The following is a 26,834-nucleotide window of genomic DNA, read 5'->3' as shown; positions in this document are numbered from 1 at the left end:
ATTTGCTCTGTGGTCTGTCACAGGCGCAGCATGTCCTTAATGACAAAACACTAAACTCCGATCATCGATTTCCCTCTCGGCACTTAAAGGAGGCAAAGCGCGAACACCCAAACCCTCCATTTAATAATCCAGGAAACACTTCTCCCTCACAGCCGAGCCCCGCTGCCCGCGCCGGGCGGGGATGGGAGGAGACGAGGCGGGCGCGGGTCCCAGCCTGCTCCGCGGCCACGCACGCTTCCTGACCGGCTCCCTGGAGCCCTTCCCAGCCCGCTGCCGCCGGGCTCCGCAGCCCGCTCCGGCCGGGATCGCGGGGCCGAGCCCATGGGGTGAAGGGCGGATGGCGGCGGCCGCGCTCCAGGTGGGCTCCGGGCCGGGCGGGGCGGCGGCGGCGCCGAGGCCCGCGCCTCCCCTCACGCTCCTGCTGGTCTCGGGTTTCCAGGTTGATTTCCTGCTCGGTTTGATTTAGTTTGTTCTTCAGCGTCTTGGTAAAATCCTCCCGCTTCCTTCTGGGCTTTTGCCCTCTCCAACCCCAAAAATGCGGTATAATTATATCTGGCCCAAAAATATTTGCTAGATCACCGCAATGATGCATTGTAATTATCTGGCCCAAAAATATTTGCATGATCACTCCAATAATGTGTTATTATCTGACCCAAAAATACTGTCACTGTCAGTTCTTCACAGATAGTCTTAGGCTAGGATCTCCTTTTCCACGAGATTGTATGCTAAAGGTTTGAGCTGGTGTCTTAATTCTGCTTAATGCAGTTTTTGATATAAATTAATATCCAATATCAAATAACGAGAGGTTTAGGAGATTATAGAATTGTAAGGGATTGTAGCTTCTTGTGTAGAATGCATAATTCTGTTAGTTGGCAGGGTGTTGTTTGGTTGTAGGTTGGAATTGATGATCTCAGATGTCTTCCCCAACCTAATTGATTCTGTGATTCTGTAACTTCATGCATTAAATTCCTGTATGTATTTGTGTATCAGTGCAAAACTGGGGCAAAAATTATGCAGACCAATATTTCTAAGTGGTAATTTTAGCCACTTGATTTTTGTTTTGCTCATACACCATAGCCTCTTAGCTGTTTTCCAAAAAGTGTATTTACAGTTTTGATCTAAATATCTTCTTGTGACAGTAACTTAAAGTGTTAACTGTGTGTTCATAAAAATTATTTTGGTAATTTCCTTAAATTAAGGTATAGCTACAAAATTCCATTTTGAGACTGTAGACAGAGATTATGCTCAGTGCTTTATCTCATGTGAAAATGTGGTGAGAAACCACAACTCAAGGCTGGGTTATTCTATCAGCTGTTATGTTTTATATAAAACCAACCTAGAACTTCCTTTCAGGATATTAACTGTACTGACCACACAGATGTCTACAAGCATTTTTTTGTGAATTATTCCTCACTTTTCTGTTTTAGCAAGAATATAAGCTACACAACTGCTTTCTGAGATTTATAGGCTGGAAAAATGTACGCTTTATTGTGATATTTTGTAGAGATCCTGAAAAGCATCATTTTTCAGGGAGAAAAAAAATGTTCTAGATTTATATTAAAATTTATAATTATTTTGGTTGACCAGAGTTTTGCTTTTTCTGGTCTGATTTCCCTCTTGGTCTGAAAAATAATTCTGGGATATTCTGTTGTACCTGGGAATGTCAGTTGATTTTTACGTAGGCAGCACTCATTTTTGTCTCAAAAGGAGACTGAAACAGACGGTTTAAAAAGAGCAGTTGGACGTGGCTCTTGCCTATGGTCAACATGAAGCCAGTTTTGCATCCTGTTCTTCATTCTGGCTCGAGGAGCAGGTGCTAATACCAGCCATAGCACAAGTGTAAGCCTAACGCAGAACTGACACAGACTTCTGTTGCTCAATGAATTTCTGGACCTCTCTTTATCTCTTCCAAGGTCACTAAGTGATGGGATGGAATTTAAAAAGAGATCCCTGAATGGAACTCATAAATGTTTCATTAGGTGGGAATCTTCCAGGCACAAGAAGAAATCTGTGAAAATGGATTGCTCTATCCGTTGAAATGCAGTTATGTAGAAGACTGGAGCAGTTGTTTTTGGACTTTGTGTTTGATTATTTTTTAATTGCTAGTGTGTTCCATTTTTATTTCTGCTCTTCTCTTGGTTTAAGGGGTTTTTTCTGCTTTCTTTTACAGAGCTTCAAAGCTTAGCTGAGTTTACTTTTACCTCAATTATATTTGTGTACAAATTAATTAAATATATGTTTATTTTTTCTGGATATTTTACTGTTGTTCATATTTCATGTATGCTGTTTTGCCTGATATCAGTGCTTATTGGTGACTGGTTTGTTTCTATTTAGGATGGAACAAGTGGTGTTTGGTATTTCCTGCACTGGACTGGGCAGACTGGGTTCAGAAAGCACAGAGGATTAGCACTGAGGCATAGACCATAGACATTTCCTACTGGAGAAAGGCACCTGTGATGGCAAAAAAAATGTTCTCCTAGTCCCAGGGGCAGTTTGATTCTGATTACTGGTGTGGTTTTTAAAGGTATGTTGCTACATCACCTCTTGACAGATTGGATTCTTACACAGCCTTTATGGTAATTTTAAATTAAATCCAATCTGACATGATGGCCATATAGAAGAAGCATTTGTGAAGAGACTGCCATTTTTTTTTCCTTAACATGGAATTTATTCAGCAATGTCCTGTGTAGCACAAGGTCACCCACTAGAAAACAGCACTTCCATTGTTTCAGGAAATATTTTGTGTCTACACATTCATTCAGAAGAGGCACAGTCATGGTTAACAGACTAAACTTGACCCACTTCTTTATCTCTGTGCTAAGTCTATGTATTATTCATGCTTTCTTTTCTTTTGCTTTTTTTAATGTTTTCGAAATAAATGATTCAGTGGGCTTTTTCTTTTCCTGCAGAGAGTGACAATAGTTCTGTCTTGTGGATAATTCTACAACAAGCAGGCATGTAAATAATCTGGAAGAAACATCTATGTCTTGTGAGATTTATAGTATGTTTAAAATCATAAATTTTTATGTGTCAGCTTAGGAAGTCTAATACACTCAAAAAGGCTCTTCAGAATAAGAATTTACCTAATAAAGAAGGGTTGTCAAGATTTTATGTATTGCACAAAAATGGCAAACTCATGGGAAGTATCCATTTTTAGGGAGGATATAGGCTTTAAAACTGTGGTCTGTCTGTATAGATTCCCAAAAAAACCAGCATAACACCTGGGAGAGTTAGAACTTCTCTTGCAAAAAGAGGACTTACGAAGGTAAGGTGGCAGACAATAGATAAGTCCTAAAAGTAACAGCCAGCTTCTCTGCTGGAGCACATGCTGAGGAAAAGCTTAGGTAGTTTTGCTCTGTAAGGAGGCGGTTTTGATTACTTTGCTTGACTAAATGGTTGTCTTTGTGTTTTATTATAAATAATGAAGATATTTTAGTGCATTTGGTTTTAAGGTTTATTCTATGTTCCAGTCTCCAAACTGAACAAGGTGTTGCTCAGGAAAGGATACCAGGGGAGTACTACAAACATTAACAAGGAATGTAAATTAAAGCATTGATTTGGATTATAGATTGAAAACTCAGTTTTAACAGTTGTTTTATAGAGAAATCTGGGAGCATCAGTCCTAAGAATCCTCCAAGCTGAATCTTCTTTTGTTATTACAGTGTAAAATATTTCATTGTATTAAATCACGTTGTTAAGATGAGTCTTGAAACACATTCAGTGTATTATCACAGAGATGTTTCAGGTTATTTTGTAATATTTAAGATTTCAGTAAGTGGAATTAGACCTCTCCGTGTTACTTGTGCTGGTTCTAATTTAAAAAGGGTAGGTCTTTTAATTCAAAGCTGTAGTGTTCTAGTCAATAAACTAATTGAAATTAAAAAATTCCCTGGGAATGTTAAATGCAAACAGTGAAATTGGGATCTTAATGCCCAGTTGTAGCTGTGGTGACAAATGTTTTGTGCAAATGGATTTTCTTTGTTTAATAGTTTTCTTTCTGATCTCTGACATTTACAGAACAACTGACGATACGAAGGACAATGCACAGTGTGTGTCCTGATGACATTTTGTGTGCTGCAGCATGGTTCTTGTCATGGCATCTGAGACTGAAAAGGCCCACGCTCTTCTCCAGACTTTTAGCACAGCATCAGTTATTTCCAGTCTAGGTTTGGGGATATTCTGCTTTGTAGCAGACAGACTCCTGCAGTTTTCCTTCATTCAGCAAAATGACTGGCTCCGAGCCTTATCTGATAATGCAGTGCATGGTATACTGGGGATGTGGTCCTGGGCAATAGTGATTGGACTCAGGAAGAAAAGTGACTTCACTGAGGTCACCCTGGCTGGCTTCCTTGCCTCTGTCATTGATGTGGACCACTTTTTTCTTGCTGGGTCTCTGTCATTAAAGGTAAGTCAACAGATCACTAATTTGTTAATTTATCACTGTTTATGTTCCTGTTCTTCTACCACGTCCCAGACCAAAAAAGTTCCATTGATAATTTAATTAAATACATTTCATAGATATACAGAAATTATGTTTTTATGCAGTTGTTACAATTTTAAAAGCCATAAAAATATTTTACATCTAGTGATCAGTTTCTGCTACTTAGAAAGGAAGAAAAGAGTTTTGCACATGTACATACTATTCTACATGTATCATATAGTTGCTTTGTTATCCAGCTTAAGGAGTTAGGTGCTGCCTTGCACACTTTTGTGGGTGAAGTGGATTATTCTCTTTAGAGTAAGGGTTAGAAATACCTGAAATGTGGGACAGAAATACATGAAATGTAAATGACAGAGCTTCTGTTTAGTTTAATTCAGTCATTTATTTTAGCTGGCCCTAAATGTTTCTCCCACGAACAAGCTGTATGTGAGCTGTCACCTTTAAAAAGGCAGTCTGACTTGCATTTAAATATAGTTCATTGGAGAAAAAAAAAATTGTAGACAAGCAAGCACCAACTTATTAATAAATGTAAAAAGATGAATTGGCACTTGTTAAGCAGCGCATGGATCAGCATCTCTTTGCAGAAGTGCTTGTTAGGACAGAGTTTCTCAATAGCAGAGGAAGGGAGGGAGGTCCTGTTTTTTATATTTGTGTAAGTAAAGAAGAACAATAGTTTACCAATTTCTAAAAAATAGTTAGGTGACAGCTAAGTGCAAGAGACAAATATTGCTTTTAGTTGAGATGTAAAAATCAGACTTAAAATGGAAAAATAGTTTTTGTCTCTGTTTATTGTAGAGAAAAGATGCCTCTTATTTGTGCATTTGGTCTGTTTTCCCCTCTTGTCTTTACTGGTTCTGAAGAGAAAGGGAAGAATTGGGTCCCTCAGCCTGCTGGCCACATTCCCAGCGCAGTCCAGGATGCCACTGACCACCATGTTACCACATGGACAGTGAGGGTCCAGCATGTCTTGGTGCCTGGCATCATTCTTCCCTAAGCAGTCCCTAGTTCTCCCCTTCTCTGTACTTCTTGCATGTGGAAATGCTGTGGAATTATAAAACTATGTAAAGAAAATGAAAGTTAGCTTGATTGATTAATGGGTTGCATAATGCTATTACAGAATAACAATATGGAATAGAATTTAAATCTCTAATTAGTCTCATCTCTTTTTTCTTATTTTAAAATCAGTGAATACAAGTAAATGAATGGCTAGATATTAGAAAGTATTAAAATTTTATTGCTGCTTTTTCATGCATTTGAGATGATTATTAGTATTTTTCTTAATTACGACCACTAGATGTCACAATTCAGCGATGTCCGTTTGAGAAGTTCACTGTTGAATTGTGTTATGGAACTGGGAGGTGACCTGCCACTTTGGTAGTGAGGCAAGGTTAAATACACTTAACACCTTCCTTGATGGGGAATGTTTGTGCAGCCTAGCCCATCCCTACTATGTGAAACCAAGTAAATTTTTGTAATTTTGTGATTTAATTTCTTCCTGTGTTGTTTCAGTTCCCAAGCAGATAGCAGTCTATTTTCTAATTGTTCATGACAGTTAGATCTAGTTCTCTTGTTCTTTAAGGTTTGGGTTTTTTTGCAAAAGACAGCTGATTTCTGTGCTCTACCCCAGAATGTTTTTCGAATCATAAACACAGAACATTGCAGGTAGAATCACAGTCCTTTTAGTAGCCAAATGTATTTAGCTGAGGTAAGAAGATAATATGCCCAGAGGTTTTTCAAATTATTTGCCTACCAACACCTTTGCTTTATATATGTTAACTGGGCTAATAAAGGAAATAATCTAGTGTTAGGTCTCTTGACTCCTAGAGCAAAACCATCATTATAATTTGCAAAGCCTCTATGTTTTGCAAAGACTCTCTTCTCAACTAACATTTTTTTAAAAAGTCTTCAGGAAATAAATTTATATTATCTAAACCTCATACTGTTCTTCTCATCTCCTATGTATTGCTTTTTTGCCTAAATTACCTCTAAAGTGTCCTGTCCAAAACCATGAGTAGTATTTTAGGTGAGACTTCATTTGAGCCAAATACTGTAGTTTAATTCCTTTCAATGGCAGAAAAGTACAATGCTTCTGTCCTTTGAAAAAAGAATAATAATCTATTGCAGGTTTTCTCTTCTTGCAGTGCCATCAGAGTCCCTTTGGTTTGTGATGTAACATAATCCCCATAAACTTTTTTTCTGTGTGCTGTCTGGCCAGCTAGATTTGATTGCAATATATAATTTTTCTTTCCTTGGTTTTATATGATGTGCCTGTCAGTTTCTTGGCATAATTTCAGGCTGTCACTTACATAATTTATTACTTCATGGAATACTTTTTTACTATATATTTGGTAGTTACAGTCCCATTCTTTGTCTTTAAATTGCATGGTTGAGAGTAACTGCTTTAAGAGACTAACATGTTTACTGCTTTTGCAACACATTACCAAATAACTAATAAATTAATAAGTCTCATTAACCAACCACACCACTATTACTAATTTGTACCAATAGTATATTAGACGTTACTGTACACAATCACCCATAAAGCTCATCATCACCACTTTTAAATTTGATGACGAGTTATTTTTTCTGGAGTAACCTTTCTGTGCGGCACAAGGCGGTACTGCCTTCTACCTCCAATTGCTACCTTCACACTACTCTTGGCACCTGCTTCTGTTCCTGCTGACGCCACTCAGCACTTGCATTCTTTGGCCATTGGTCTGTTTTTCATGGTCATCATTATTTTTCTGCAGTATTCAGGGTAAATATTCACCTGTGGTATTTGTATGTTTGCGCTGATAAATACTTGTGTACCAAGCACCATGTGATCTGACCTTTTGCCCACATTATTTTTGCAATGAGTATGAAGTCTACAATGACTCTGCTATTTGGAATTTGTAGTTCTTTGTGCTCCGTGTGGTTTTTACTGTGCACACAAGTATAGAAGAACCTGTCTCGCTGACTGCTCCAAAGGTGGTAGTTCCTGCAGGCTGTTGTCAGTTGCTGGTATGACATGATGGGCTGCTCCCAGACTCCACCAGGATTGTAGCCCAGACGCTCTTGTTGCAGAACAGACATGCAGAAATTGCTGTCTTGGTGCTAAAGAGTCACCAAATTCTAAAAGTGTAGAACATGCAGACGGTGGCAAACATACATAACACTGGCACTGCTGGGAAATGTGCCACCCGTGACTGACCTGGGATGTACAGGAGCATTTCTGGAACTAGAGAATAAGCTTTGCACAATCACAATTGGTTTAGCATTGAATATGTTACTATAGTTTTAATATTACTTCTATATGTTGCATTGAATATGTTACTATAAAAGAAAGACTTCAGGCTTGTGAAGCACCACAGAATATCAGTGAGGAGGGAGCATCTGTTATTACATAACATCCGTGGTGTTACCATGAGCATTAAAGCAAATAATTTGCGTGGGTTCTCCTGCATGCAATTATTGTATCCTGTCTCCAGCTGCTCATTGTAGTGAGAGAGGCTGGAGGAGCATCAACTGCAAGATGATCTTGCATCTGATTGCATATGTAGGCAAATGGAGAAGGTCATTTGTAAATAAATCTGTTTGCAACTTTTTCCAGGAGGTTTAGGCAGAAAAGGCTTTGGGTTTTTGGTGTTTTGCAGTGGGCTTTTTTTTAATTTTTGTTTTGTTAGTTGGTTTTTTTGGGTTTAGTTTTTTTGGGTTTTTTTTAAGATTTGGTGCTTTCTAAAGGCAAACATGTTTGCTTTTTAGGAGAAAGAGAGTATAGCAGCTTATATTAGCAAACTGAACTCCCTGTCTGTCTCCAGGGCTTGGAAACTCAAGGATGTAAGTGCTCCTTTAGTCACAGAATGTAAAAGAGGAAACAGACTGTTCTCTCAGACCTTGGGCAGCAGCATATCAGAAATTTGATGGCTGTACTGCAGTTACAGAATAGAACTTTGTCTTGCTGAAACTGAACACAACCCTCTGTCTGAAATTTATATGAGAAGAATTTATGCATTACCTTGGCACCAACAGTGATGTACATAAGTAATATTAAAATTTTCCTTACTCACTGTGTTGCTGTTGGCACCTAACCTTAATAGGCCAGAGGGAAAAGACTTAATTTAGACTTTGCTACTATTTTTTTCAAAGTGCAGAAATAGAGGCTAGTCAATAGATTATCTGCCAAAACATACCACTATTCAGGTTTTTTCAAAATTAAGTTAGGATGTACTTTTGAGCCTATTGTTGACAGTAACAAAAATTGGACTCTTTGTAAGGCAGGTGATAAACAATTTCACCAGTAAGGCAGGTGATAAACCATTTCACCACCACAAGATTTTTCTACCTTAATCCATTAATAATCTGCTTGTTTGGAACAGAACTGAAGTTGAAGAAAATACAGTGTTTGCTGCAACTTAACGGAATTGGGTCCACAACATTAGAGTTAAAAATTGTTGAGAGAGTTTGTGAGCTTTTAAATCCCATTACTTGATCAGGAGTCATGCACAAACATGTGGTGAGAAGGTAATAGAGCAAAGCTTTCTGCAGGCCTTTTAAGGTTGGCTGTGGTTTAAAGCATGAGCTGTTGTATTTCAAGGTAGTCCATATCTTCCCTTCTGTAATCAGTTAATAAACTGGCTAAGGCTATATCAGAGTTTCCTTGCAGAGAAGATAGTGTTCCATGCAGTTATCTAAATTATGCATGAGCTTGATTAACCTATTCCAGAGTCCCACTGCCAGGCCCTCTTGCTGTTGAATCCTGCAAGGATTAACACAAGTGAAGAATGAACAGGTTAGAGGTGCTGTGTTTGCCTTCTGCACTAGGTGCAGTGAGGGATGTGTTCAGCACAGCAAAGATGTCACCTTACATCTCTGGGGCCTTGTTACAGGTTTTCCAAGTGTTCCCCAGTAACTGAATTGAGCCAATCACATCAGCTCTTCTGTAGAACTTCTGGTAGAGTGCCGTTGTTTCTCCTGTGCTTACAGACACAAGAATCTACTTATTAGTATAGTAATCCAAATAGTAATCCAAAATACCATTGCTTTTTTTATTGTGTTTGAATTTGGAGTGATGGTTGTAGCTGTTGCTACTGAGTACACCCACAGAATATCTTCTCAAACATGTATATTAAATTGACATTATCTCTTCTTAAAATGGCTAAATCTAATCACACTAGCTAGACACTCACCTTATTAAAACCAAATATCAGGCTTTCAACTGAGTTACTGTTAAACAAGTTGTTCATACAAAAATCCCAGTCACAAATGTTTCAGATCTTCATTTATGAACGAAGATTTGCCTGTCCATGAAGAACACTGTCTCAAGGTGATCAAAATATATAACTTTGCTCATATTTTTGTCATATTGAAAATTATTTTTGTGTTTTAAACACTGTGAAACTTAAACCAATTATACAGGTGACAACTGTAGTAAAATAGAGGATGTATTTTTGGGACTAAATGCCATTAAAGCACATTATTTATTTCAAGTGAAACATACTAAATATTTAAAAGTGTATTGCATGTCTGTTTTCCTTTTAATTATCTTGAAATTAAATACATGTAATCAGTGCAGCAGATTATACAAGTTCCTGTGTACCACCTGACTATGTGACAAATAGGATTCCTCATCCCCCTCCCTCCCTGTGTTGTTGATGGTAGTACTTAGTAGGATGCATGATTCATGTCATATAATAGAGACAGGGAGCACACAACTCTCATGCAGAAAATTAGCTTTATATTAATTGCAATGGAAAGGAACAGTATGTTTTTCTTTCTGCTTCCACTTAGTCACCTGACAGTGCACCTGTAAACACTCATGACATTTTTCTTCTCTAGTCACAGTTGCAGGCATTGGCAGTAATATTTTTCTCTTCTGCAGGCTGCTCTGACTCTTCCACGGAGACCACTTCTTCATTGTTCTACTGTGATTCCTGTGGTGGCTCTGACATTAAAGTTTATCATGCAGCTTTTCAGGCTTAAGGACTCATGGTGCTTTCTTCCCTGGATGTTGTTCATATCCTGGACTTCTCATCATGTCCGTGATGGGATTCGGCATGGCCTCTGGATCTGCCCGTTTGGAAAAACTCCTCCCTTGCCATATTGGCTGTATGTGGCAATTACAGCATCTTTACCTCATCTATGTTCATTTGTTATGTATTTAACGGGCACTAGAGAATTAATGTCCATAAAACACGGAATCCGCATTGATGTATAGGAATAATGGCTTTTAAAGGTGGTTTGTGCTAGCACTTGAAATAACTTGCCTATCTGTCACTGAAGGGTTTCCTTGTGTTTCCTACACCTTCTGAATTAGGCATTTTAAGGTTGTGGAGCCAATTACACCTCTTGTGGCAATTCCTTGTGGTCATAGAACCTATCTCATGAATTATAATAATTTTATATCTGTACATTTGCCTTGTACAGTGTGTGGTCTTCCATGATAGTTCATGCATAGCGAGCTGATTATAAAGTACTTAGTTCCTCTCTGTAGTAATTATATTACATTTTACTGTTATGGTGCCATTCACTTGATCACCATTCACTTTGGATTTGTATTCTGCGTCTGGAGAATACATTTAATCCAGATAGTATTTGTATAGCACTTTAAAAATGTGAAGTTCTATATAAATGCTAGGTATTATTGAGGATTTAATATTGTATGGCAATTTAAAAAAAATCCCTCCATTAGTCTTTCCAATTTATTAATAAGTTAGGAGTCCTGCTGGATTTTTGTATTTAACCATTTTAAAAGGAATACCACCCGTATTTCACACTGTCTATCCACACCTCTCTGAACCTGTAATCATAGAGTGTTTTACTAAATTCTATATCCCCCTGTAGTTGCTTGGTACTAAATTTGCAGATAATTACTAGGCTCAAAATTAGAAAAGAGTAGACAGTTTGGTTATAGTATTATGGTGTGTTGGCCAAATTGTTTAATTTTTTAAAATACACTAATTATGAATACTGTTTAATTTGGAACCAGGGAATTTTTGTAAATATTTAAGAATCATGTGAAGATTCAGGGAGACACAAGAAAATAAAAATTGCTTATAACACAGGTTTGCTTAAAGACATTACTACTCAGTAAAGCATTTTCCATTAAGTGCAGTATCATCCTCGTAAGTGTAAAATAAAATGCATTATTACTATTATTATTATTATTATTATTAAACAGAAATATAAATTTCCTCATAAAGAAGATCCATAAGGAAAAGTGTTATTATGCTGCAGTTTATGAGATAGTAATTTGCACTATGGACTATTCAGTTTTCATTTATAGACATCTCTCAGAAAGAATCCCAAATTAAAAGTTGTCTGGTCTTGTCTAACTAGACAAGTCTGTCTAGACTTGTGTAGTTTATGATGTACAAGCTGAGAATGTCTTTTAATAATTTTTAAATTTTTTATTCACTGCCCGGTAAAGAGATGGGGCCTTAACTACTCCAGCTTGTGATGAATAGCTGTCAAAGGGGATCATTTTTATGGAACTGCATGTATAAGGTAGCATGTGTTTAACTTAGGTTACCAAGGGGGGTAAGGGTTTACGTGATGTGTACATTTACATTATTAAATGTATATCAGAATAAAGTTTAAAAAAAGTATTATATGGGATGCCTGTCATAATGAGTACCAGAAACTTTCTGTGGCTGCAGAATCCTTAAGGCTCTTTGCAGCACTCTATGCTAGTCATGGAAAGTGTTGCACGTCTTTAAAATGTGTCTTTGGACCAAAAGAAGTCCCTGTCCTGCCTGTTCTTTATATTAGAAATGTATGCCAATGCAGACTTGCCTGATATTGCAGTGGGCCTGTCTAGCCTTTATTGTAAAATGAATAAAAGGTTTAATTGTTGGAGAGAAGATTGGAAGAGCAAAACATTCCTTAGAGGGTTATCCTCACGCTGTGGATTTCTGTCCTTTAGAGTTTTCCAGAAACAGCATAGGAAATGTCTTGCTTCAGAGCTTCAGATCAAAACTGGTTTTCATCCAAAGGCATGGTGGTTTACTAGAGGAGCATTGCTCATTCATTTACTCCTCTGCTGTATTTTAAACTACAGTCTCTGAAATGCCAGTAATGAATAAATTTTGTGCAAGGGGTGAACACTGAAGCCTGTGTAGAAAATTTTCTGTATTCTTGTTTCATGGTATAAAGTTTGTATAATTTTGTGCTGTATCCAGATTTTTTGCAAAGGGAAAATTATATAGGAACAAGGTGTAGAATTACACTTTCTCACTTTCAGACTGTAGCCTTTCTGGTAACTGTATGTCTACCCACAGTCCTTAAGATCAGTACTGTACTGTTCTAGCTATGTTTAAGGACCAGTTAATGGGTACATATTCAGTAGTTTAAAACTACATATGTTAATTCTCTTTATGTCTAGATCTTCCTGTGTGAGCTCTCTCAGTAACTTCGAGCTGTATTTCGAAACACTATTTTTTCTGGCTGTGTTCTTACACCAATTCTACCACAGCAATAGATGAGCCCTACTGAGACACATACTAAGGAAAGTAGCAAGTACTTTGTACCATGACTTCTCTCCCTCCAGACAGAGTGGCAGTCTCACACCTCAGCCTGACATTTAGGCAGCTTTCACTGAGGCCATCGGCAGCTTTTCGAGGTAACCTGACACGTGGCAGGTACTGCTGTAATTTGTGGGTAGCCAGGGTAGGGTAGGAAGGGGAAGTTAGGTGTTTGTTCCAGCCTGTGTGTCGTGGGCAGAGTGGGAGCTACAGAGATTATAGAGAAGCCCACCCTGTTGAGTCACAAGGCACAGACAGGACCCTCTTGCTTTTTGAACTCCTCATAGAGACCTCTGGGTGCAACTGGATCCTGCCTTAGCCCCAGACCCTCTCAATGGTTTATGCTAGTGGATTAAATAGGCATTATTGAACCTTTTCACAGCTTTGCCCCAAAGGATTATGACAAACCAGAGGTACTTATATAAAAATAAATTAGGGTTATTATTAGGGTAATAACTTACTATGATAATAATGAGACTAAAAGATCTTAGTCATAATTATTTACTACACAGTATAGGTGGCTATAAGTACTAGTCTAGTTCAGTCCGCTGTTTTTGAAGCAATATTGAAGCAATTATGTTAAAGGTAGTGAAAGAAATTATGAAGTAAAGATTGATTTTACTCACCCACACCAATGACTGTGGGCAAATCTCTTTCTCTCAGCTTCGAGAGATTTTCTTTCATTGAAGCAAATCCCAGCTCAAGGAAGGAATCTCCAGAAAGGGGATTCTTGGAAGACCCTCCCCACTCATTAATAAGTGGGAGTGGGCCCTTTGTTACCAGGCCAGCTGGGTCAGTTCAGCGTCTTTAAATAAGTTAGTAGTAGTAGTAGTAGTAGTAGTAGTAGTACCAGTTGTTTGTTGCTTTATCTGGTACTTAACCAGATCTGCCACATGTTCTCCTTTCTGCCAGGTATGTTTGACTCTGGGATTGATGAGTCAGGCTGGTTTCAGCATTCAGCACCAAAAGCACCAGGACAACTCCCTCCTCCATTCACCACGGATAGCTTTGCAAACAGGTCATTATTCCAGCTGTTTTACTGCCATCCAGGCAGAGCATCTTGCCACACCTCCTCACCAACACCTGCCTGCTACAGGTGAATTGCCCAACAATTCCTTACCAGTATTTCATGTGCATTTCAAATTCACTGGTGTTTCCAACTATGCATCAATACCACGTCTACCAAAACCATAAGAAAAATAAACCAAGATACTAAAAATATAATGACTCTGTGCTTTACTGCATGCATTACTATAATGGGTAAATGTAAAATACAAAAAAGCATGCAAGTTGCACAAAATGTGGCTTGCAAAGTCAAGCTAATGGTGTTGTGCACAATGTCTGATACACGTCACTAAAATACTAGGTTTTTCAGTGATTCTTTTAATATACCAATCTAAAAATTTTCCATTTATTTTCAAGTTGAACTTAAAAAGTTGAACAGTGTTGGGGTTTTGTGACTTACTTTGTTAGAACTGTGCTGCTTTTTGTCTTGGTTTGATGGATTTCTGCTGTAAAAAATAGGTACTAATAGCCCAAGTTAAAGAAAAATGTTTCTCCTCCCCAGTCCCTGGAGAAATAAGATAAAATTTCTCCTAATTGCCTAGTGGCCTTAACAGAATGCGTGAACATGTTTCCTATAGCTTTGTATTCTACTTTAAAATCTAATCTGTATTTTCACCTGATTGTTGATATCATTTTTTACTACAGTGCAGTATATATTATATCAGATGCCCTTAGTAAGGTACTGGTAAGTGAATTATTCATAACTGATCCCGTGCCCCAAAGAAAATTATGCTAAGTTTGAATTAAACTGAAGTAATTTTTATAGCAGGCCACTGATATTGACTTATTATGAGAAGAACATTTCTTCTGCTAATGGAAATGAAGTTTCAGAAGGAGAGAGAAGGGGTTGAAATTCTGTCTGAAGGAAATGTTAGTACACAATTACAGTCACAGTTAATTTTGGACACATACATTTTTATTCCATCACTGTCAGTATGAAGCTAAGTGATGAAATGCATCAGAAGACTACATGTCTGTTTGTGTAACTGAGCCAATCTAAATTCTGTCAATTATGCAAATCTATTCAAGACAGAAGAAATTTTGTATTCTCAGTGTTACATGTGAGCTTTGATCAGCTGGTAATTTTGAGCCCACAAACTAGGTTTTGTTTCCCTGCTACAGGTGGACCTTGCATTGAAGAAAAGGAGCAGCTGTCAAGTTGAAGTACCCTTTGTGTTCATCACAAAAAAAAAACAGTACTAATGCTTTTCCTCAAAATTATAAGCTGGTGCCTTAGGTTCTTTCTTGAAATTTCCCAAATTTTACACCCTCTGCATTGAATTTTTGAATTTATATTTTCAAATTGTGTATGTGAATGCTGCGTTGTAGGACTGTTTCCTGTTACTTAAACCTGTTAGTTAAAACTTTTTCCTATTAATTAAAGTTAAATGGTACTTGTATTTTTTATATATACATACATATGTGTATGTGTAATATATATATATATATATGTTTATGTATATGTATATATATGTGTATATGTATCGCACACTGATACATACACATCTTTCCTCCTGTGTTCATACAATAATTTTGCATCTGTTCAGCTAATTTTGTATTGGTTTTTCCTGGAGTGAGGAGAAGTGTTTGTCTCACTGACTGGGGAAAACCAGGCATGCTACAACTTAGAAGAAGATTAGGAAATCTTCACATATTGAAAACAAGAAGAGAGATGATACTGTCCTTTTGATGGGAGAATTCAGTAGGTTTCTAGGCAGTTCTTGAAAACTGATTTGTTTAATCAAAACTAATAGACTGAAAACATTTGTCTTAGTAAATATGAGTGAACAATCTTCATTAAATTGGATTTGTGTAATAAAACTTTTGCAGGGATAGTCGGCCAAGTTGTTGTTGCTATATCCACCACAGAAACAACTCCTTTGGCCTAGAAATGTTAGTAATATCCCAGGAGCTTTCCTTATGTTTCCAAGGGAATTTAGTATTACTTTGATTTCATTTTTCCCTTTAAAAAATTAAATTGAGCAAGGACTCCCTGTGTGGTGTGGGGTAATTTCCTTGAACTGCTGTCCAGTCATTCACATCAGTTTTTACAAATGAGCCAAAGAAGCTCAGTACAGTAACACTGCAAAAGAAATTAAATGAAAGGTAGTGGACATAATATTGACATAAGGAATTTAGAAGATACAATGCTTCTAGTTTCACATTTCCATTCAAATTGCTGATAATCAAAACCACCTCCTTTTTATGTATCAGTGCCAGAAATTTAGAAGCAAAGTTTGTGGTGACTGCTCTAAAAATTTCAGCTTTTTGTGGGCCAAGTAAGATACGAGTAGCAAGGCTTTATGAATGTATTTCCAAAAAAATCATTGTGTCATTGTGTTAATGTAGCTGTATACAATATGTAGATACAAACACTCAGTTATTTCCTGGTCTTATAGTGGAAACATGGTTGTGGCATGGGGAGGTTTGGTACAAAATGCTGTAGCTAGCATTAACCTTTTAACTCAAGTAATTTTTGTTTCATTAGTTCATGTGGAGATAGATCTTCCGTTCTATTTGATATATTTTGTTAAGGTGAAAGTTCGAGTGCTTTGCCAGCATCTTTTGTGTGAGTGTTTTGTGTGCCTTGTACAACATGAATAAGCAAAGCAGAGGCACTCAGAACTTCAAAAATGTGTGCACATGATTTATTTTTAATTTTTCCTCATGGTGAAAAATAGTTCCTCATGCTTTAGCATCATGCATCCTGCATTTAAATATCTATATAAATGTAGACCAAATGGTTTTTCAAGTAATTTTATATGGCTACAGAGACACTGTTAGTGTTTAATGTGTTCTCCTGGTGCTTGATTTAACTCAGGTTGGATGATAAGCACAATCCTACTGCCTCAGTGTACCAGACTGCTCAGCTGGGTGTAGCAAATGTAAGTGATGTACATAGTAAACAATCATAGAGACCCTTTCTATTCAGTGTGTGACTGCTCAGTCTATTCAGTGGTGCTTAACATGTGATTTATATTTTCCTCAAAGAGATGTATGCTTCTGGTGTGCTGAATTGCATTCCAGTCATCACAGATTGTTCTAACTAGATGGTACACTAATATAATTGGGATTGTAGATTGGGCTTGTCTTCCTGTCCTTCTTGTGATTTCCCCTTGCTGGAGAAGTAAACTATCTCTTCAAGGACTATTTTATCCAGGGGTTCTTTGACGCGTAACATAATAATGTAAACATAAAAAAGTTAAACAGCTAGAGGCACTTCTCAAGAGGCACTGATGCTATAGTTGCTTCTAGACTGGCATATTTCAGTAAAGGGATGACCAGCTTTTTAAAATTAATTTTAACTTTTGAAATGCAGATGAAGATTTATTTATTGTAAATTTAGACAATTTTGTGAACATCTTTCCAAACAGAGGAGTGTCTCTTTGAAAGATTTCACAATTTCAGTGAGAATATTTATCATGGCTGAAATTTTCAGTGTCAAATCTTTGTTTCAGGTTACTATTTGTTCTAGATTCAGTGTATGGGGACGTAGACTAGGAACATGAAATCTGTTAAAAGTTTGCACCTTTTTCTCCCTTGAAACTTGACACAGAAGAGGCTCTGTTTAAGGTTCCTTAAGTAGAGCTTGTATTAGGTAGTCTAGCTCTGTGGTAATATAGAAAAGCTGATGGCCTGGTGCTGTCATGATATACATGTATTGCAGTTAGAAACCCCTGCTACTGCTCTGCAGCACTACCAGGGAGGTGTGGGCTGGATTTGCTGCTGCCATCTGCAGACTCAGTGCGAAGAACGAGTGCTGCAGTGTTAGTTAAGGGAAACCATGGCACGAGTATGTGCTCTGTGGGGCTCCACGCTTCAGTGGTTTCTGTGAGTGTTAAAACCTGCTTCTGTTACAAAGAAAATCATGAGTTTCAAAAAAAAAGGGTTTTTCCCCCAATGAATTTCAGCCACTGAAAACCTTGTTAAATGATCAAATTTCTTGAAAACTCATTTCAGATAAGAAAACCAGTTTGGCGGGGACTTGATTTACAAGTTAGTGTATTCCTGCTGTCTGTTTCAAAGTGAGGAATGTTGGCACATTTCCGTAGTTCTCTGTTGCCTGGATTAGCTTTGCAGAAAAGGATGTGTTTTCTTAGTCACCAAGTGTGAGCATTTCCCCTCTTTTTAGTGGATAGAAAGCTTTGAAAGTGTTGAGGACAGCTCTTTTTGCCTTTGGCACATATTCACAAGCATTCACCTGTCACAGTTATGAAAGGTATTCAACAAAACATGGAAAATGCCTTGGACTAGGCATGCACTGAATACTTAATCAGAAGTGTCCAAATTGCTCACATAACACACTCTAGGTGAATCTCCTCTGCAAGAAAGTAACTGATAGTGTGAAGAAGTCTGTTGGGAAACAAAGCATTGAAGACAGAATTGCTTTGCTCTAGCTTTTTTCCTCACCCAGTTGTTCCACCTCCCTGCCTTGCAGGAGGACTGGCCTTTGAGTGGGCTTGTCCTCTTTGCTACTCAGGGTGCACGCACACCAAGCTTATTGGGAAGGGGAAAGGTTTCAAATGCACAGGCGAAGGTGAGTTGCCTGATGGTAGCAGAATGCTCTGTTCCTCAGCTGATGGCAGGTGATACCAAGAGGGGGTCGGGGAAGCGCCTCTCAAAAGGATTGCTATTGATTGAAGGTAGAGAACAAGTGATTTCCCTGGCTCTGGTGATATTTCAGGGAACCTGGCAGGAATTACTTTACTGCTGGAGACTGAAGCTTTGCATTTCAGCTGAGATTCCATACTGACATAATTACATCTGCAGAGGTAATAAACACTGATGTTCTCAGTGTAATGAGAATAGCTTCTACTAAAATTTTCCAAGTTTGTAAAAAAAAAAAAAAAAAAAAAAGAGGCAACCGAATACTTTGCATTGGATATGTTGTTTGAAAACACTCACATCCTGCCATGTTTGCAAAGCGTGTTTGCTGTTTCTGCTTCCTTTCTATCCCAAAGCTAGCCATACTTGCCAGCCTTTAGCTGCTTCACACAGAAGGAAAGAACTTGTAGAGTTAAATAGAGAAGAAAATCTGGTTTACCAGTGTTCTGAAGGCTTTTCACTAGGGTTTAAAGTCAAAACAGTTGAGCAGATGTGTTATGGGGCGTACAGAAAATACATTTCAATGCTATTGAATATTTTATTCCTTCATATTTTATAGAAATAAAACTTCACTGCCACTTGTTTTCTTTCCTCCCGTCCATGGCTAGTCCTTTCTGTGCTCCATCTCCATCTCCTGGTGGTAGTATTTCAAATTTGTCTCCAATGTACTTTGTAAGAATTACACAATCTCACTATGTCCCTAATTAGTTTACAGGAGGAAAAAAAGCTTATTGTCTAATATGAACAAATGGGGTAGCTGAGCCAATAAGTGTGTTCAAAGATAAATTCTTTGAAGCTAAAGAAGAGAGGCTGAATGGAGAATGTTATGATGAAATGCAGTTCTTCAAGAAAAAGACTGATCTAGAGAGGAGCTTGTTTCAAACTCTGTAAGGACTAGCTTGGAGTTTCATGGTTAAATGGTATGTACCAGTCACTTCCTGCTAGCTGACCTAAAGTGATGAAATAGTTTGGGTTTTAAAACTACAAAAACAGAGCAGGTTTTGCAAACAACTTTCCAGTGCCAGGAAATGGGATCTGGAATAGTGATGAGGAACTAAGATATCAAATTCACTTGCCAAAGTAAATCAACTCCATGCCCCAAGTTACTCAATAAGTATAAATGTGCAGGACTCTTTCCATCCAAGTATTTGATGGACTGGAAACCACTGGATAATTTGAAAAAAACCAGGCATTGAAAGAGATTACAGGAAGACAGTGTGTGTCCTCCTTCTGGAGGGTGCAGAACCACCCCATGGCAGGAGAGTCAGCATTTACTTGAAAGATTTGTCTCTTATTCCTGTTTGATTTCTGTTACAACCCAAAGACTGGATCGCGGAAGAAGTGAAGGGTTCAGGGTGGTCCATCCTTAGCTGGAAACATACAGTCAGTGATAGTAGAGTGTAAATGAAATTTAACAAAAAATTTACTTGCCCAACTTCAGGTGGCTAACATGACCTAAAAGGCATTTAAAGTGCTGTTTTTTACCTGTGTATCTTTACAAATCAAATTAATTCTGTTACATCTGTGCAGCCTCTGTCTGGCAGTTTCATGATGTAACCTTTACTATAAGTGAGGAATATTTGGTGACCACATTTCATTAAGTGGAATTCAAAAGAAAAGCAGACTAAATTCAGCAACCAAAGCCCTTCAGGTATTAATGAGCAAGAATCGTGCAACATGTTAGTACATATTATTAATAGCACCCTTATTAATAATTTATTTGTCCAGGTTAGTGCAGGGAGGTTTCAATCACTCATTGTGTTAGATGTTGTTTAACAGTAGGACAGTCTGTGCTCAGGTGGTTTTACAATATAAATAGTTTGGTTTATATCATGTAGGTAACATTTAAGTGTAAAAATGTTAAAATAGAGGAAGGGATTGTAATCTTGTTTAAATTCAAGTAACAGACTTTAAAAATGTAGATTAAATTAATGAATGCAAGTGAGTAGTTCTTTTCTCAAATTCTTGGCATTTCCCATATCCCAGGGACTTGTGAAATTCATGTTTCTGGCATTCCAAAAAGAGAGTGGCCAGGAATACTCCCATGGTTTTTGTGCTTTTTCTTTAAATTCACATTTTAAAAAAATTTCTTAAGTATGTTTTCCTGAGACAATGAGCTCATGGAGAATGATGGAGAGGATCTATATCTAATTCATGCATTATTTTATTGTTCAAAAATGTACTCTCTCTGTGTCCTGTTGTTGGTAGAGTCTGACCTCTTTTGAAAGCACGGCAAATCCAATTTTTTCTAAATGAGACAGTAGAAGTTAACCCAACTGCAGTCCTGTCTACTGTGTTTCATCATAATACATGATGAAATTGTACACTGAAGTTATTTTGTTCCATTCTGTGGGAAAAAGTCAACCAAAAAAATCAAAATGGCACGGGGAAGAAGCTGTTTTGGACAACTGCTCCTTTCATGGTGAGTTTCCCCACTTGTGCCAAGCTACCTGACAGTCCCAGAGACAGAATGGGCATTGATCGGAAATTTATGCAAAGACACAGAGTGAAAACACTCTTTTGCAGTGGGCCACAAGGCCTGCTCAGGAAGGAAAGGTCCTTCATTAAAGTCACCCTCACATTTCTTAGCCTGGGCTATAGAAAGCATGAAGGAAGTCTTGGCCTTCAATGGTCTTAAAGAAACTGTGCATTCAATTCTAAAGAAGGGCCAAGGATGCTGTGCAAAACTGACAATGCAGCATAGCCTCAGAGGCCTCAGGCATGTGAGGGCACAACTGCCTCTTACCTGGCAGACATGAGGTCATGTGAAGCTGTACAAAAGCCTCAGTGCTAGCTAAATAACAAACATGTAACATGGGGACGTGATGGTTTATAAAACAAAATTTAATCTCCTGGTGTAAACAAGGGCTGCAAGAGATCATAGTTCAGGGTTGGTAGTGACTTCACAGGCTACTCTCAGAGTGAGTGAATTTGGGTCAGAAAAGAGTTAGAATGACATTTGTTCGCTGTGAAAGTGGTGCAAGGCTGCTGTCCCCACGTGCTGCTGCAATGTGCTCACAATGTGTTGGTATAACCTTGTCTGCAGCTCTGTTTGCACTCGTCCTGCGTCAGCCTCTCTGAGCGTAACGCCTTCAGACAAACTGGAACACCAGGACCTTTCTCCGTGTATTTATGTTGGTAGAAAACAGCAGCAACCCCTTTAAAAAAACTTGACTTAATGCATTTCCATTGAATATTTGTCACTTTTTGTTATCATCCTATGCATACAATGTTGGGTTTTAAAAGATAGGGAGATCAGAACAGATGCTCAGGATACATCTTGTCCAGAAAGACAACTTCAAGTTTTTTAGGACGCAGGAGAAGCAGGTTAGTAACAGAACATCCTGCTGATCCAGACTACTAACTAACCTATGTGGTCAGATACTGCCTCTGTAGGACATGAGCTTTCACATGTTTGTGAGCAGACCTTCTGTCTCTCCCCCATTTTGGTTTTTGCCTTTTGGAATCAAAATCACAGACTCACTTCCTCATTCAAAAAGTCAGTTATGGCCGAAGATTAAAAAAAAAATCCAAAACGTAAGGGTACCTGGCCTTTGGCACTCAACTTCCTCATGACAGAAGGCAAAGTCTCCTGGGAGGTAGAGTTGGAAAGAGGCTGTATGGACACTCATGTAAATGTCTTTTATTTTTATCTGGTTTAAGAAAAACTCAGCTATGTATTCAGGAAGATGCATTGATTTTTAAAATAATAAGGAAGCATGCAAAATTACTGGTCTTTGTTCTGTTCAAAAATATAATTCCTAATGTCCTTATTTCCTGCTTGTGCATCTTAGCATCAGGTTTTCTCCTGAGCTAATCAGCCATGGAAAACATCTGGCATACTTTCTTTTCAGCACTCACCTTGTAATCCTCTAAATTATTATTATTTTTTAAAAAAGCAGAGGTTGAAAAGGGAAGGGTCTTCAGTTTGTTCTTTTGCTCATTGCTTCAATAAATTAGGTCCTTCTTCTCATGTTGCATAATAAGGTGTCAGCCTTAAATATCATACTGGATGTATGAAAAGGGTTATAATTTGGCTATCTCAGGTGCTGGGAACATGCTATTAGAAGCCAAGATTTTCAGTTTACCAGCAATAATGTACTCTTTGGCAGTCTTGAAGTAAGTTTCTGAGGTGAATCCTGGGGCTCTGCTCAGGGCTGGCTTCCCAGTCAACATCTGCAACATGATGCTAATGGAGCATTCTATCAAATTGTTCTCCTCGCTTCTTCAGCAGTTATTTTCTGGGTGTTGGCCTCTCTAGTCTGCAATATTTGCATGGCCACCTTCTCTTCAGTCTGTTTCATTCTTTCAGAGAGGAGCAGAATCACAGAACTTGTGCCAGCCTCAGTTTTCTCCCAGTTCCCACTTCAGAGAGATTTTAATTTCTCTTTTGAATGCCAGTCATCTTCTCTTCTCTGTTAGCACCTGTGCCACAGCATTCTCTCCTCCTCCTGTGGTCTGGCCTCCAAAGCACTGCCCTGTGAGGAACAATCCCTTTTGCTGTGTCCTAGTGGTAGGGCATTCCTCTGTGCTGTTTCCATTGGTGTTGATAATTGCCGTCACAGCAAGAGCTGAAGTCCATACAGCCACCTTCAGGTAAAATGCCTGGGGGTGTATATGTGTCTGTCTGTCTGTACGTGACTTTGTGTGTCAGCGGCTCCAGATGGAATTCAAAATACCTATATTAAAGTTTACTGAAATGGACAATGGGAAATAAAAGGTATTTCTCTGAAATTTTAGCACTGCAGCCAGAGTTGGGACCTTTGCCTTCTTGGTCTGTAAAGCCCAAAATGTCATTTCAGGACAAAAACCTGCAGCTTCTTCCCAAGAACTCAACTTTCATCCTATTCTGACAAAATTTAGTAGTCAGGGAATGAGAAGTCCATGCCCTGAGTGCCAGGCAGCAGCACAGACAGAGACAAGACTTTCAGCAATTCCTGCAAATGCTGCACCTCTCTCACCAGAGAGTCCTGGGGAGGCGGAGTGCAGCAGGAGCATGTGAACATCACCTGTGGGAACATTCATCTGGGGCAAGGGGAATGGGTGCTCCAGTCCCTCCTCAAGTTTCTTCCCTGTTCTATGCACCCACAAGATGTAGTGCTGAGTGTAAGACAGATCCCACCAAGGCCCTAGCTGGCTGGTGGGGAGCTATCCTGACATGTGTGTGTATCCATACCCTCCCTCTTGGGCAGAGGACTGAATCTGGCTTGCATATTAAGCACTAATAATTTTCACAGCCCAAAGATTTCTTTGGGGCTCCTCTTTTTTTCCCCAAAATGAAGTACCCGCAGATAAAATATCTGGTATAGAGAAGGCCGAACGAGAGTTATGCAAACCATTTTAAAGTCAGAGGTTTATGATAGGCACAGGGCCAGCCAATGCAGTCTAGAATAGGGGATATCTGAGGAGGCTACAGTTTCGGATTTTGATATGCACATAAACAGTTGAGACATTGCTAGGAAGTCCAAAGGATATTTCATTGTGAAATCTGTCCTTTCATTATTTAAGTCAAATTAGAAAATGTATTTATTACTGTGACTTGGTTATTAGGATCGTTTACAGCATAATAAGTACTGTGATAGGCCTATTGCATCTATCAACGTGTTAGAAGCCTTCATCAAATTAAGTCTTGCTGGAAACAGTAAAGATCCAAAGTTGTTTTAACATTAATTATCCTGATTTAGCAAACTGGACTTAGTCTTCTCAGTGAGCAGCACTCCTGTGGCAAAAGAACATTGTTTAACTGCAAGGAATGGGTAAAGGAAGGAGCATTTACTTTTGCCTTGGCTTGAGTAACTGCAGAAAGGTATACATAACTGAGGGGATTATGTTACAATGCACACTGAAGCAGAAGAAGTTACAATCATTAACCTCTGCTCAAAAACTGAAGGCTCAGATTAAAAGATCCATCAGTTTTAGCCTTGCTAGCCATTTAACAAATAAAAGGTAGAACATCAAAAAGGATTTTAAAAAGCATTTACTTTGTTTCTCAGGGTAGAAGAATGACTAGTTTCTCATTTGCAACAATTTCTGCCTGCAGGTTAGTGCTTTGATTTGAGCTTTGAATGCAATCCAAGTCAATATGCCAATAAAACTCTTTGCCTCCTTCCAGCTATACTTGTAACTAATGCCACTGTCAACTCTTGTCAGCCCAATTCTTGGAAAAGAATTTCTGGCTAACTCCTTCTTCCTTTGTAAATTGGATGGCTGCCTGCACATTCATGTGGAGCCATAGCACAATATTTACTGTTGTTCTCTTTGTTTTTATTTTTAATTTCTCAGTCTCATAAATCAGTGTTGTTTCCCCAGTTTACATTTTGTCCTGTTTCAATAGATTTAGCATTTTAAATTGCCGACACATTATATAGCCTCCATAAAGTAGGAAGAAGATTCCAATAGATTTAGCATTTTAAATTGTTGACACATTATATAGCCTCCATAAAGTGGGAAGCATGTTCCGGGTCTGTCACAATCCTAATTTCCTTGCTGCACTTTCAATGTTGAAGTAAATGGCAATTTACTGAATTCTGAACCTATAAATGATACCATGAACATAAGACAGAGGAATATAAGATATAAAACTTGAGCTCAAGCTGAAAGAAATAAGTTTTATTCAGTGTGCTGTTGTTTATTGCCAGCAGCAGAGAAAATAATACCCAGATACCTGTATTTACTCTGTGTTCTGCGAGCACATGAGGTGTGCATGTCTGAGTTACATCTGGAGAGCGCTTAGAATTTGTCATACAGGAACAGGTCTCAAGAAACACAAAATTCTTTGGTTCTTCCTCCATCCCCATCACTGCTACAGCTCCCTGTACTCCATACTCTCCCTGTGGAAAGACCCTTGTAATCTGTATCAGGTCTTTAAAACTATATCATCCCACATGAAGCATATGCCAGGACAAACTAATTAATTATCTGCAAGGAAGAAAGCATCCTAATTTGCAGCATCAACCAGACACTGGAATACAAAATCTGATACTGACTGAAGCTGTTTCTTTAACATGCCGCTCCAGTAGCACCTGTCTCACTGTATTTCCTTTAATCTAGTTTTTTCCTCCTCATGCTACTTTGAAGAACCATAATGCTGCTAATATTCTTGTCCTTATATAGGTTCAGGTTAATAAAGCTGCTATGATCTGTCTTAGCTTTGGTGAGGATAATGTAGCTTTTATAAACTAAATGGTGACAATGAATCAACTTGCTGATTTCAACATAAATGACTTCTTCAAAATCATACTTTAAACAACACACATGATTATCTTCTACTCTCTTAAATTTTAACAGTAGATTTTATTTCAAAGTGTATTAGTCTGGATTTGCCCTGGTCTCTTATCCTGGTAGATAACAGTGAATAGCAGAAACAGCTATGAAGTAAATAACTGATAGCCAGAATGGTTGATTGCACTTTATTAATTTATTATTAGAAGAAATTGCAAAACCAGTTTTAGGATAGTGCAAGTATAGACTAAATTTCCTGAAGTTAGCAATTTCTTCTACCTTGTGGTCTGGAAATTTAGGAATAGTAAGAATGATGTAATGAGCCAGAGCAAAGATGAGCTTGGTTGAATAGTGTAGGAAATTCCCAGACTGATTTTCTATTTCAGCCCTGGGAAAGGTCAAAGCAGGCACTGCACTGGCTGTGGTGGAGTTCAGCAGCTGCTTGCTACTCTTACAGCCACTGTGCCCAGTTCAGACTGAAACCACACAGTAATCTTTTTAGGGGTTTGGAAGCTTCGAAACAGTGCTGAACACCAAGTGTGCCAGGAATAACATGGGCCTTACAGATGAAACACAAAGCTAGGGCAAGGCTGGGGTCTCCTTGAGGTTGCATTTTTTGTCCTACAGCAGGTTTGGCCCACAGCCTTGCACGTGTAGCTTCCATGCAGGTGACATCTAATGGCAGAGGGGTTTTTTTCTTAATCCTCAATCCTGCAAGTACTTGTGTCTGAAGTACTCCCACCCTTGGCAAGTCTGTTGCTGAAGAGCCTCACCAGTGAGGAGGGCTGTGAGGATCTGGCTGTAAGGCAGCACCTTCTTGGGGAACTGTGTGGAATACAGCCTGTCTTCCCATATGGCAAAAAACTGAACCACACGTCTTCAGGTGAGAGGAGGAATCCTGCTGAAGTCCATAGTGCCACACAGGACAGAACTGGTGCCAATCTCTGCTCAGGGTGGGGCTTTAAGGCACATTCATCCCCAGCAGCCAGCAGGTAGGGTCA

General features: G+C 38.5%; 1 protein-coding gene across 3 annotated transcripts; it reads left to right on the top strand.

Moving 5' to 3' along the window:
* Window positions 1-182: 182 nt before the first annotated feature.
* On the top strand, window positions 183-12,530 carry TMEM267 (transmembrane protein 267). Of its 3 annotated transcripts, XM_064404288.1 has the most exons (5): window positions 186-358; window positions 2,335-2,524; window positions 4,018-4,405; window positions 8,186-8,260; window positions 10,302-12,530. In XM_064404288.1, exons 3-5 carry the CDS (start codon window positions 4,082-4,084, stop codon window positions 10,635-10,637), a joined length of 735 nt encoding a protein of 244 aa, XP_064260358.1. In that variant the 5' UTR covers window positions 186-358; window positions 2,335-2,524; window positions 4,018-4,081; the 3' UTR covers window positions 10,638-12,530. The 3 variants fall into 3 exon arrangements, with proteins under 3 accessions (XP_064260359.1, XP_064260358.1, XP_064260360.1); XM_064404289.1 differs by lacking the exon at window positions 2,335-2,524 and having other exon boundaries at window positions 183-358; XM_064404290.1 differs by lacking the exon at window positions 8,186-8,260 and having other exon boundaries at window positions 195-358.
* The last annotated feature ends 14,304 nt before the right edge of the window (window positions 12,531-26,834 follow it).

This window comes from Passer domesticus, chromosome Z (genome assembly GCF_036417665.1).
Source record: "Passer domesticus isolate bPasDom1 chromosome Z, bPasDom1.hap1, whole genome shotgun sequence".
Taxonomy (NCBI): Eukaryota; Metazoa; Chordata; class Aves; order Passeriformes; family Passeridae; genus Passer; species Passer domesticus.
Note: the sequence above shows the minus strand (reverse complement) of the source record. Positions and strands in the feature narration are given on the sequence as shown.

Excerpts from the sequence above, each read along its gene's own strand:
- TMEM267 (XM_064404289.1), top strand. The coding sequence starts at position 4,082 with ATGGTTCTTGTCATGGCATCTGAGACTGAAAAGGCCCACGCTCTTCTC. Across the intron at positions 4,406-8,185 it reads CTGGGTCTCTGTCATTAAAG|GAGAAAGAGAGTATAGCAGC; the intron begins GTAAGTCAACAG and ends TTTGCTTTTTAG. Across the intron at positions 8,261-10,301 it reads GGGCTTGGAAACTCAAGGAT|GCTGCTCTGACTCTTCCACG; the intron begins GTAAGTGCTCCT and ends TCTCTTCTGCAG.